Source organism: Trichoderma breve (assembly GCF_028502605.1).
Source record: "Trichoderma breve strain T069 chromosome 7 map unlocalized scaffold00008, whole genome shotgun sequence".
Taxonomy (NCBI): domain Eukaryota; kingdom Fungi; phylum Ascomycota; class Sordariomycetes; order Hypocreales; family Hypocreaceae; genus Trichoderma; species Trichoderma breve.
The window spans coordinates 1,060,484-1,073,379 of NW_026611594.1; the positions used below are offsets into that span (position 1 = coordinate 1,060,484).

At 51.4% G+C, this 12,896-nt stretch overlaps 3 protein-coding genes across 3 annotated transcripts; 2 read left to right on the plus strand and 1 right to left on the minus strand.

Annotated features, from left to right (window-relative positions):
• Positions 1–1,975: 1,975 nt before the first annotated feature.
• T069G_11429 (o-methyltransferase domain-containing protein) lies at positions 1,976–2,801 on the plus strand (the record flags this gene model as incomplete). The annotated part of the gene is made up of 2 exons (XM_056178634.1): positions 1,976–2,367; positions 2,450–2,801. The coding sequence occupies 2 exons, from the start codon at positions 1,976–1,978 to the stop codon at positions 2,799–2,801; spliced, it is 744 nt and encodes a 247-aa protein (XP_056023508.1).
• Positions 2,802–4,719: 1,918 nt separating this feature from the next.
• T069G_11430 (ATPase family associated with various cellular activities (AAA) domain-containing protein) lies at positions 4,720–8,229 on the minus strand (the record flags this gene model as incomplete). Its single annotated transcript, XM_056178635.1, has 1 exon — positions 4,720–8,229. One exon carries the CDS (start codon positions 8,227–8,229, stop codon positions 4,720–4,722), a length of 3,510 nt encoding a protein of 1,169 aa, XP_056023509.1.
• Positions 8,230–8,800: 571 nt separating this feature from the next.
• Positions 8,801–11,595, plus strand: T069G_11431 (utp8 family domain-containing protein; the record flags this gene model as incomplete). The annotated part of the gene is made up of 3 exons (XM_056178636.1): positions 8,801–8,980; positions 9,031–10,158; positions 10,234–11,595. The coding sequence occupies 3 exons, from the start codon at positions 8,801–8,803 to the stop codon at positions 11,593–11,595; spliced, it is 2,670 nt and encodes an 889-aa protein (XP_056023510.1).
• Between the last annotated feature and the right edge of the window lie 1,301 nt (positions 11,596–12,896).

Below are 12,896 nucleotides of genomic sequence, written 5' to 3' on the forward strand. Positions count from 1 at the left end.
TGCCAACGAGGCACGGGAGTGTACTTGTACTTGTCTACTTGGACACATTAGCCTCATGCTGCTTTCAGGGGGACCGTCATAAGCCGCAAAAGAAAAACTGCCCAGATGCCACTGGAATCGAGTGTCATATGGGGGTGCACGCACGCCTTACAGGTAGGTGGTATGTATGGTATGGTATGGATGCTTGCCATACGGAGTACCTTCTTCTTGCAAAGCGTGAGATAAGTGCTATAGCAAGGTAGTATGCAATATGAGAATGCGGTCCCCTCTTTGGCAGCTCAACTTGACTGGTCCAGAAGCAGCCCCCCCTTTAGCTTGGGACATGGCGTCCAAAGTTGCTTTCCACCTCTGTTGCCTCATCTTTTTCTTTTCTCATTTGCTCACATTCTTCGCGGTTTCCTCTCGCAGCCGGGGTTACATCAGCTGCGAAGCGGCAACCAAATGGCAACGCCCGTTAGTCTGGGCCGAGCATCACTGCGCCCGGTCCGCAACGAGATTAGCCCTGTTTCTCATCATTTCAATTTCTGTATGCCGTGTCATGCCCTTCCCTCGCCGTCGATGGTGACGATGGTGATCCCTTTCTGACCTCCTTAACCTGCCACCCCTCCCTGAAACTGAGAAAAAAGGAACAATCCGCGGCTTGATCGGACGCAGCTGAGGCTCCCCGCCTTCGCCTTGGGCCGCGTCTCTTACCTTGGCCCCCGGCCACTTCACGTTCCGGTGGCACGGCGGAGGGCCGGATGACGGTTCCCTACTCACTTTAGGCTTAGACGCCTTCATCATGACGGGCAAATCCAACAGGTTTAATCGAAGTGCCACCTTTGGTTCCACAAACTGACCAAGTTCCGGGCTATGCATGTCCTTGCTGCACTAACATCAACCTCCTTTACCCGGGCGGTTCTCTTATTCTCAAACCCCATCAGCGCCATAGTTCAGCGGCTCTCAATGAATCCTGTGCTGTACAAGTTTCAGTGAAAGTCAACCCTCGTTCCGTCATGAGCCTAAAAATGCCTGCTTCTCAGCCAAGGTCCACTGGCTGATAAATAAGCCAATCTTACATTCGCCTCAGCGTTAGGCCTCTTTTATATCTCGGGTATCGGGTTATACACCAGATTTGGCATATTGGCGTCTGGGTTATTTTCGCAGGCATAGCAAAGTAGCTCCTTGGAGGCACGGTCTCGTCAAAAGCACAGTCGATTTTACTCAATGACAGCATGGGATCGCGATCCTCTGGTCTGGTCTGGCTGCCTGATTGGTACAGCCTCCGTCTGTTCACTGCTGGATCATCCCACTGCCTTTGTTCAGGATATCTGGATGGAGCAAACACGGCATAGCAAAGCCGGCTACAGGAGCGGGATTTCGCTGCAGGCCCCAGTGGGCGCCAAACCCCTCACCAGGCTTGGTGATCCTTTGATAGTCGCACCATGTCGGGTCCCTGATGACGACCACGGCCAAAATGGGACGCCGCTGTGCAAGATGAGCTCGGGTCTAAGACGTACCGGAGTAGAGACGAGATACCTGTGTATGGAGACAGCGAAACAATCTATTCGTCAGCACCGGCGATATCTTCGACTGTTCTCTTTTCCCCCTATAGCCATGTGATTCAACCTGGATGTAGGCCACGTAGCAGGCCTTCCCTCGATTTCCGTCGCGATGCGAAGGTCCAGCGGTTCGTCGGCTGCTGCTTGGCAGCCTGCTCGGCTCTCGGAGACCGATGAGGGGAGAAAGGGCATTATAACGCCATCGACTATGCCGATGATCACGACAGTCCAATCTCCAACATGCGCTATAGCACGCTGTCTCTCCGCACTCTGTCTCGGAGACCGAAGATAGCTCAAGACGGTTATGACTCTTAAACTGAGGAGTCGTGAGCGATTCTTTCGCCAACGCCAACACATCGAACATTGGGTGATTCTTTCTGATAGTGCATCGTGAAGTTTCTAGATCTACATTTGGCCATCACGCTTTGATCAAAATGACCAAGACAACCACCGCAGCCCTCTATCCCAACGCAAAGGTAGCCGCCGAGGTGGGGACGTACTCGGAGCGGAACTCAACTGCATTGCCAAAGAACCTCATTGATTATCATGACTTCATAGTGGAAAGTCGTTCGGACTCGGATTATATGGTATCGAGTTTGCAAGCACAGAGCCTTGCCTTTTTTGCCAGAGCGTTTGGCGCCAAGCGGATTCTTGAAATTGGCTCTTACGTTGGCTTCTCTGCACTCGTCTGGGCACATGCTGTTGGCCAAGATGGCAAAGTGACTGGTCTTGAATTCTCGGAAGAATATGCCAAGATTGCAAACGAGGCTTTTGAGAAGCAGGGCGTGAAGAATGTGGAAATCATCGTGGGAGATGCACTCCAAACGTAAATCAACTGCTCATTTCCACCGTTCCTTTCATCCTTATCAAGAGCTTTGTTCATGAGCAAGACTAACAAAGAGATGAAGGCTTTCGACTTTGAAACCCGAGGAGCCGTATGATTTGATATTCATTGATGCTCAGAAGTCAGGCTATCCCGACTATCTCCGGGATATTCTGGCCGGCTCCCAACCTGGTTCAACTACACGGCTCCTTCGCCCTGGGGGCATCATCATTGCAGATAATGTCCTGCGGCGTGCACTGGTAGCTGATGGGAGTGAGGAGAATCCAAACTGGGGATTACAGCGACACGTGAAGAATGCCGAAGATGACCTTACGGCCCTTCGCAAGTTTAACACAGCGTTGGCAAACGATGAACGGCTGGAGGCGCTCCTCTTGCCAGTGTTTGACGGCGTCGGTTTTGCGAGACTACTCGATTAATTGGAACTTGGGCTCTATGTACAACGTACCTTGAGCAGGATGGAGCTGCCAATAGAGGACCAAACTTGGGCCCTTTTTGGCAAGGATCCTGTTGACTCTAGGTATCGTGTAGCTTCTGCTGCGAGAGACGGCGCAGAGTCAGCTACGAATATAGACAAAGTTGCCCACGGGCTGAGCTTCAATCTAAAGATATTATCTCTCAAAATGACATCTTGGCCGGATCTCACTCCACAAACTCCTTTCGCCACATACGGTTGGGTGATGGCACTTCCTAAGCCGGTCCAAGGCGCCCTCCGACTGTAGATATGACAGATGGATGCTTCCAAGGAACTATGCTGTTGTTGCGTAAGTGAGTGTGCTCAAGTGAGGTTATTCTTAGGACCGACAACCGTCATAACACGGAGTTTTCATCGTGATAATACTCCGCACGAGTAATTGCATACCATGTATGTAAGACCGATTTTCGATTCCTAGGGCCGCTTATTCCTGTCCGCTCTTCCCCTAGTGGGCCCCCGATCAGGTCAGAGCAAGTCATTCCGGTGTGGCGGCGACGAAGGACAAGGATCTCTGCTTGGTCGTTTGCGAATCGTGAATGGCAAGATGTCATTGATATGGGGAACGCTTGCTGACCCTGCTATTCCTGTGAGTGGGCTGGTTGGTGCTACGGTAGGCGAGCGAGCGAATCTGCTGGAATCGAGGCAAAAAGCTGCGGTTAATAAGAAACGACTCACTTGCATGGTTCTGTCTTTTGAGGGAAGAGGGAGGGGCGTGGAATGGGAGTTTGTAAGCTATTCCGGTTGGTTTGGTGATCTACGGGGATTACGCCTTTGGCTTGCACCGGAGCGTTGATGGTTTGATGGTTGCCTGACGAGTGAGAATCGGCCTTTGTCGAAGTCGTCGTTCTTTATTGGTGTGCGGAGTGTTTGCTTGAGATATTTGTGTGTACAGTTACATACAAGCAGGCTTGCTGACGGACAGGGATGGTGCTTGTTGAGATTTCGTTGAATATGCAGGCTATTTATTACCTACTGTATGTTGAGTGAGAGGTACACGTAAGGTATGTGTGAATGAAGTGTGAGTGTGTAAGAACTATGTATCTTATGGTCTCTGCTTTTTCTACTATGAAGAATTCGGGACATTATATCGGCCGTGTTACATGTTTGGAATTGGCCTCTTTATTTTTCTTGACCTAGTGAATGAGAAGGGAATATCGGCTGATTAATGAGAATGGTTTATCGCTTGAGTTTTGGGTTTGCCTTGTTCTCTGGTTAAATTGCTAGTTGGTGGTAGTTTGCTGGATCTAGTGATTGGGCTAGGCTGCTTTATTCGGGTAGAGACCGGCTGAATTGGATTAATTGGCTTTTAAACGTTGGAGGAGGAATTCTATATCTGTACATCTGTGTGGGAACGGAGTGTGTTACCTTTTTTGGAGTGTTAGAAGAAGAAGATTTTGTTTGTGGTTTTGGTGATTCTTGGTGTAGGGTAGTTAGTTGGTGATGCCGAAAGAGATGGATAACGGGTAAGTCTACGTGATTGATATGAGAACTTGTGGGAAAGAATGATGGACTTGTGATGTTTAAACATGTTATCCTGCTGTTGCTGCTTTTGTGTTCATCGGATTTGTCTTTGAAAAGTCGGCAATGGGAAGATGTAGAATCGTTGATGTGTAATATAAAAGTGCCATAACTTCACCTTAACAAACACAATGACAAGAAAGCAGGAAAAGGGAAACCAACAAGTACATAGCGTGTCACAAAAAAGTGCTCTCAATATCACGCATGCTCTGAATTCATAATGGCTGCATCATACTCCGTATCTAAATGGTCAATATCTTGTCCCCCTAATGCAATGAAAAGCTAACAACATGCTCCAATGCTCTCAACCGGCCGTCAAACTCGAGTATACGTATATATCAACATCACGGTAATGCTAAATCGTCAGATGCAGGACTGCTCGCCGCAGTGCTCTCTTCCGCCTCCGACTTGGCCACCTCCTCTGCAACCAGATCCGTCCATCTATCACCCCCCGTACGCAAAACATGGTGCGTCGACAGACAATCGCCAAAGTGCCTCTCCCTCCTGGTTGTCCGGCGTTCTCCGCCTTCCAACGCCGAGTAGGCGCTCCTTGTGGTGCGCATTCGCTTCCGCTTGCCGCCCTCGCTGAGGAGGTTGCTCAGCTTCAGCCGTCTCTGCATGAGCTGGTGTTCATATGCCACGATGCCCCGAACCCATGGCGCGACATCGAGGACAATGAGCGCCGTTGTGCGATCGAAAACGGATGGGTCGAGATATGTGGTTGGGGCAACCTTGGGAGCCACGGCGATGGGGTCAAATGCGATGGCAATGTCCATCCTCGTCGTTTGATGAGGATACGACCGGAAGGATGAATCGAGAATTGCAACAGTCTGCTCTTCATCTGCTGGCTTCGAGATTGGTGCCGAGGCCTCATCAAACGTCTCTGTAGGCGACTCATGCAGCGTTGCACAAGCCAGAGCCGTGATACATGTCGAAATGGCCTTGTCAGGTGCGGCATGATGTACCACGGGTTCGGCATCTAGCAAAGTCTGTCCCAAGATGAAATCATCTCTGATGTGACTTGCGAGCTCAGGTAGTGTTGGGTCGATAGTCTCCTGGAGTTTGACCCCGTAGGCGCCCCCTGAGTAGAGATCTGCACTGCTCATGGCACTGCAAAAGTCATCATATGCCTCCAAATGCCTCAGAGTTGTTATATCTCTCTTTGACTCTGCAGTATTCGTAGCCGGGAATCTCATGTCGACACTGTTGCGCCAATGCCCCATGTCGAGACCCCAAAAGTCCCAAGCTTGCTCCATGGCCTCTTGTTCAGCAGCAAGTCCCCTAGTAGAGACGACCGGGTCTCGACTAATCCATCCCATGCCCCTCTGATAAGTATCTTCACTGATGACTCGTACCACATCGCCGTTCTCGTCAAGGTCGGAGCCTTTGGGCCAGCGAAGATAGAACCAGTCAAACCCGCCCTTGCGGTCGCCAACTCCAATCTGACACCAGTAGTTGAGCTCAGTGATTGTTGCTCGTAAGTCGTGATTGCGAGAGGTATACAAGGCCTCAACAGCTGATCTTTGAAGGGCGTGGCCTTCATTTGCGGCTATAAGGAGGCAGAGATCAACGGCTAGGCTTGAGGGGGCGGGTGAGAAACGAAAGATTCCATGCAGATTCAAGCTCTGCAGAGGCACTAGGCTCTCGTCGTTGCACGTCATGATGAATGGTCGTTTTGACTGTGCAATGAGACTGGTCAGAGTCGCCCAAAACTGCTTGTCTTCTTCGAAAAGGATGTCAACTTCTTCGAGGAGAATGAGGGATTGCTTTTGACTTTTAGGCGGCGCTTTCGTCTCTTTCTCGACGCTCTCACCAGGCAGCTTTGCTCGTTGCGGCTTCGTCGGTTGTGTCGTCGTCTTTGGTTTGAAAAACGATGTCATCATGCCTTGCTTCCCAGAGTTGATATCGTTGGCCACCTCTTCTGGATCGATCGCGGTGGATTCGGCTCGGTTGTGCTGCACCAAATGATTGCGTGTCATGTCGCCAACCTTTTCCAGAATGTCCTTGCCACTCCTGCGACTACCAGCGTTGATTTCGAAAATCTCAAAATCCAGCTCTTTTGCAACAGCATAGACCGCTGCAGTCTTGCCGCTTCCATGGGGTCCGCTTAGGACGATGGCATTTGTGAGACGACCCTGCTCTTTGCTGCCCTTGCCCGCCATATTGATACTGCGCATCACGGACCTTTTGAGCAGCCCCGAGCCAGGCAACGCAGCCCAGTCCTCGTCGGTATCGGAGATTTCGTCCATCTCAGCATCCTCCTCTTCGCTATCAATGACAAATCCGTCGAGTTTATTCTTCTTTCTCTTCTTCTTCGGCTTCCCCTTGCCCTTGTCGCCTTCTGAACTTCCGGACCCTACAGACTGCACCCTAAGAGCTTGTAGCCAGTCACTGAGAAGTAGCGCCTCCTTTCCTGGCTGTAATACTTGGGCAGCTGTGACTGGGGCGTACTTTTGAATCCAAGCGCTGCCTTCACATTGTGATCTATCAAAGGCTGAAAGTTGTGTTTCCAAGGTCCTGTAGAGGCGACTGATGGCAGGGTGGGTTTTGGAGTGTTGCTGAATCGCAAGCTCATCGACGCCGAGATTGCTCTCATCGTAGTTGAAATGATTGGTAATGTGGCTCTGTAATTGTGGTCGGATTCGTTTCTGGAGCTTTCGGCCGCTTTCAAAGTGTCTCTGGGGTAAGCGTAGTTCAGGAGGTGCCGGTAAGAAGTTGTTGTCGTCCTTAGGAAGGCTGTGACGCATTCCCGTCATGTCCAACTCATCTACAAGATGCCGCAGCACAGACTCGTGAGGAGCAATAGAGACAGCCACCCTTTTTGATCTCCTGTAACCTATTCCCGATTCCCGAACAGTTGCCCTCGTGTATGGAAAATCGGCATCTCGCACATGAGCCATCCCATGAGCTGGCCATAATGGATACATGGCACCGGGGATCTTGGTACCGCCTGATTTGATGCCAAACTGGATGGCTTTCCCCGAAGAAAAAGGGTTCCTGGGTTTCTTTGGTGAGACCGGCGTAGACATAAACACGCTGCTCTTGTGGCCCGAGGGTTTCTTGGTCGAATCGCCTGATGTGCCGACATCAGATTGCGGTTTCGGTTTACCCATGAAGAATGGATGTGTAGTTTTTGATTTTTCAGCTGTCCCGGTTCCCTGCTCCTGTCTAGGCTGAGTGCTTTTGCGTTTGCTCGGCTCCAGCGACAAGTTCAACCTTCCTTCGAGTATGCCAGTAATCTTGTCACCCATATTCTTTCGATGCTCATCGTCCCGTCCATATCTGATTGTGACAATGCGACTCGGCTTGCTCGTCGCTTTTGGCTTTGGGGGCGAGCCTAATGTTCCAGTTTTTGGATTGAACTTGAGAACCTTCTTTGGCTGCATAGGAACGGGCGTTGGGTCCCGAAGAGAGCTAGGAGGGAATTGTGGAGGCTCGGTTTTGCTCAATGTCTGGAGAGTTGCTTCATCCAGCTGCTCTGGGGTCACTTCGCTGAGCGTTGAAGCTGGAAAGCCGGTAGCTAGCTGGCCAGGCGTGGGTTCGCCTGCGGATACAACATCCTGGCCCGGTCTATTGAGGTGGCTCAAAATAGCACCGTTGAGTGTCTGTTTTGCTGGCTTCCTTCCCCGACGAGACTTTTTGGCTTCGGGATCGTCGTGGGCCAGAGGAGTGTCTGTTCTTCTTCGCTTTCGCTTGGGGCCTTCGGTGGTGCTTGTAGGGAGATCGTCGGATGCAGGCTGCGTAGGCTCTACAGGTAACGGTGCCGGAGGAACAATAGGCTGGTCGACATCGCTCTTGGTGAAGAATGGATGGAGCTTCTTAGACGACGGTTCGCCATCTTCTCCCTGCACCATTGTAGCGACCAGGACCGGTCCCATTGATCCGAGTGTGTCTGTGCAGAAGAAGGGTTGAATCAGTACAGGTGACGGCTTCCTTCAGCGTCTTGTTCCCCTTACCTTTATTTCGACATGAAGTTGCTGATTGGAAGAATTGCACGATATCTATAGCAACACAGAGGAGGAGGAAGACCAAAGAGGAAGATGACCAAAGAAGAAGAAGATAAGGATAAGATAGCCGACGCTGTAAATGCAGAATATTCAAGTTCCTCCAAACCTCACCAATGTCCCAACTGCAAATCTATCGTCAAGCCCGCATCGGGAGCAAGCAAAAGACTCGCGTTGTCGATTCTGGAGCCCTTGGACGCGTCCATCCTCCATTTACGCGTGCACTTTCCAAAGTGACAGGGATCTTGTAGATTCGCGCCACTCTCGCCCCGCCACAGCACTTACCTAAGCAAGCCCCACTACGGATTTTTGCAAAGCCGCCAACTTTTTTTTTTTTTATCTATCGAGATAGCTTCTATCGCTGGAGCCGCAAAACACTAAGCAGCAAACTTGAAGCCTTCAAGCCAGCAGCAAAATCACCATGGCTTCCGAGTACAGAATACACAAGCCTTACGTGCTGGCAACGCTGCCGAAGCCTCTGGATCACACAAAGGGAAACATTGTCGCCAGAGAAGTCTATGGCCAGCGGGACGGCCAGAAGAAGCGAAAGCGAACAGAGCTTGTGGTTGGCGTTGATGGAGAGACAACCAGCATCTACGACGTATGTGGATTGTTTGAGTTGCCAATGGAAATGTGCTAATCATGTACTAGGTCCCCGCGTCAAGATTGATCACCTCATACCCGATTCCGCCCCAGGAATCGTTCACTAGCCCTCCTTACTCTGTCAGAGTCCGTCGCAACAACAGCAGCGATGCTCTGCGATACACATTCATAGCGACTACTGACGCTGGGGCTCACAAAATCACTCTCTTCAAAGATGTAGCCCACCGCGACGGAAAGACGACGTCCAACAGCGTATCCCAAGTCTTGAGCACCTCCGCCGTCAAGTATCTTACTTGCTCTTCGCCCTCGAACGAAGCCGCAAACATTGGGGACATTATCGCCGTCTGTGAAGATGGAGAGGTTGTGTGCTTGTCTGGAGAGACTCTGGCTATCCGTTGGTCTTCTTCGTCCAAATCAATGGTTCAGGATCTAGTGGCCGCCAATGTCTCAGACTTTCATGTCGAATATGCTCTCTCGGGGAGCGCTGCCGAGTTCAACGAAGGACTATTCAAGAACCGACCTGAGGTCTTCAGTGCTCTGCCCAAGGCTGTTGATTCTCAGTTGGAGCTCGTTGTTCTCATTTCCAAGAGTTTGAGCCAAAACGTAGAGAGCCGGCATTTGATCGTTCTGGCAGCCGTGTCTGGGGACTCATCAGCGTCGGCAGATGTCCAGCACCTAGTCCCCCTCGACATTGTGCCAATCACCTCCATCGCCAGCCAGGAAAATGCCGAGCAGCCCGTTTACCAGGTGGATGTGCAATCCGGTCTTCTCCTTCAGCTTCAAGAGGGTGCCATTGGCGTCTATGACCTGACTGGAGCAGTCCCCAAGCTCAAGTCCTCCATTGAGGCAGAGAATGCCCAATCGTTTGCCCGTCTCTTCAAGCCATTTATTCTCGCCTCTTCTCTAAACTCTATTGGTCTGTACAACTACCAGTATCGATCTGTGCACTCCAAGGCCACGCTGGACTGGTCTGAGGTTCCAACTGAAGGCGAGACACCGCGATCATGCCAACTCATCAGCTACCTGCGAAGCCAAGATCTCGTTGTCGCCCTTGTAGAGAACATCCTGGTTACCATTCAGGTCGAGCCGCCAAAGAACTCTGGCAAGCGACGAAAGGAAGGCCTCTTGATCGACTCCATCGGACGAGGCACAGGTCTTGAGATCCCAACCAAGAGGGTCAGATGTGAAGCGGCTGAATTTTCCAAGCTAGTTCCCGGAACACTCACGGATGACTATCTCACCCAATTTCAGACCGAAACGGAGGCAGCCGATAAGCTACTGGCGAATAATGAGCTTGGCAAGTGGGAAGATATCCTGCGCGGCAAGTTTGGTGTATCCAAAAAGGGCACAGGGCTGACGAACGGGGAGAAGACAAAGGCTCAGGAAGCCTCTGACTCTCAGGAGTTGCCAGAATGGGAATGGTTATCGAGAACACCATATCCGGCGGTGGACCGCAGATGGATCATTTACGCCATCAGCCAGATATTTTCGGTCGACATTAAGGAGGTCAACGATATCACACGGCCCGAGCTGCGTCTTGTCTTGCCTGAGAGCAATGTGACAACATACCTGGTGGTTGCTGGCCACCTCACCCTATCCAACCTGCGAACAGCCTTTAGGGATGAGCTAGCACCCGAAGCGTCAGACAACCGTACCGTGGCGGGCGACTTGATTCGATGCCTTGCGGATGCCGATCTCTCTCTGACCCTGCTTTTGAACTACCTGCAGGCAACAAAGCTAGGCGAAGTCGAACTTTTGCTTGCCATTAGAGCTCTGATGCTCAGCATGGACTTGATTCCCGAGGGGAAATTGGAGGCCACCAAGCTACTGACGAACGAGCCGCATCAAAGCAACAGCACCGGTACTGGCAACAAGGAGGACATTGAGATGGACCTGGATGATTTGGAGCGGAAGATTGCAGTTACAGAGCACTATCTCGGCGATGACTCAAGTAGCCGCTCCCGTGGATTGACTCTGGCATTCACCAAGCTGTGGCGTCTGCCTGCAGTGTCTACGGTCAAGGCACTCCGAACGACGGTGTCGACGGACGACATCATGTCGCTCATCTATCTGCTACGAGTGGAGCTGCTACGTGGAGCGTGGACTTCGCTGTACATTGATCCTACCAGCTTTGACTCAGAGGGCAACGAACCTCCTCCGGATGGTGTCATTGCTCTGATTGCCGACCTCTTGGGCCGATGCCTGGATGCGGTGGGAGCCGGCGGGTGGCTGTTCAATGATGCCATCTCTTGGGCAGACAAGGCCGAGACAAGCGACTTTTTGACTGCCCTACGACTGGAAGTGACTGCCGCGCTGGAGGGAATCGAAGAAGCCGTCTTCTTGAACGGTATCCTGGGAGAAACTGTACGATTCGGAAATGCAGTACAGAAGGGCAGTGCAAGTAGACAGAATTGGGGCCCGAACAAGCCGATCCTCGTCCACTTGGAGAACCGCGAATCTCGACTGCTGCCGCTTGGCTTGAAGACTAAGCTGCTGCCTACGAGGGAAAAGGTGGTGTCGGGAGGTGAAGTGGTTCAGCGAAGCATTCGAGAAACCGGACACCTGATCAGTCAAAAGGTGGAGGCTTACTCGCTGGAGAAGCTAGCCATTTGAGCCTCTTTTTCCTCTGCTCTTACATGGTGTGTGAGGAAAAAGATTCGGGGAATACGGATGAAGTAAATTCTGAGCGGGTGCTCTTGAAAGGGGAGGGGGATGGACGGAAGGATTCTGGACTAGTGCGGCTCAGAGGGAAATCGGTAACTGACTTGGGCAACTAGCCAAATCGGAGAAAATGTGAACCAAAAGAAAAAAGTGAGGCAACTAGATGCCTTGCATCCCACGAGGGGAGTGGGATTCTCGGTGAAGGGGAGGGGAGGGGGCCAAAGGGACTTGAAGGAGGGGGGGATAGTTTCCGACGGCCGAATAGCTGGATAATACCATTGTTGTGTTGTGCGAGAAAGAGATAGATTTGGTATGTAATTGAAACAAGGCAATGGATTTCATTTCCCCGTATATGCTCGTATTCGAGTTCGATTAAAGGGTCAATGGAAATAAGTATCACATGCCACCGGTGATGAAGCATTCTTGAAATGCTTGAAGAGCATAGAATGAGGCAGTCATGTATGTGTGACATACCGCGAGAGCATGTGTCCTATCACGGGCTGAACTGGAATGCATGGACATGGGTAGTTGGGACCTGACGAAGCGGGGAGAGATGGTCTTTGAGCCGGTGCACTAAGTGAAGCTCGCCTTGAATTGTCTATCGCTGGATGCATCGAGACTCTTTGGGGCCGGGCACGGAACTTTGGGGGAGCTGAGCGTGAAGATGCATGAAAATAGGGGGCCAAGGAGTGAGAGAGAGAGAGGGGAGGCTGATTGGTATGGAGCATGGAAGATATGAAAAGCAGGGCTGAAGAGGTCGGTGGACTGCATTAAGATGTAAAGCTGAAAGTCTGAGATGAGAGTTGGTTGCGAAGTCGGCCTGTGTCTAATGCCAGAAGCCGACACTTGATCCCAACCCGATAAGAGGACGATAGGCTCAATCTAACAAGGCGCAGCTTCTTTTGTGTCTTTTTTCTCGATTGAGAACCGAACACCGGGATGTTTCTGGAGGGTTGCATACTTACAGGTACCCGTACCCGTACCCGTATAATTAAGAAAGAGTAGAAGTTTGCAGCCAACGAACCAATTGCGCGACGGTCTTCACGTTGCCTCGAAAGGTGTTTCACCTTGCCACGGATGCAGGGCTGCGGAGTTGCGGAGGGCTCCGAAGAACATGGTTTGATGCAGCAGCACAGCCTCGCTGAGAGACATGCATGGAAGTAAGATTAGCTTAGATGTGTAGATTTCCGAGGCCCGTATCGAGTTGGGCGGGCGGGCGGGCGGGCATGGGCGAGACAGACACGAAGTGGCAA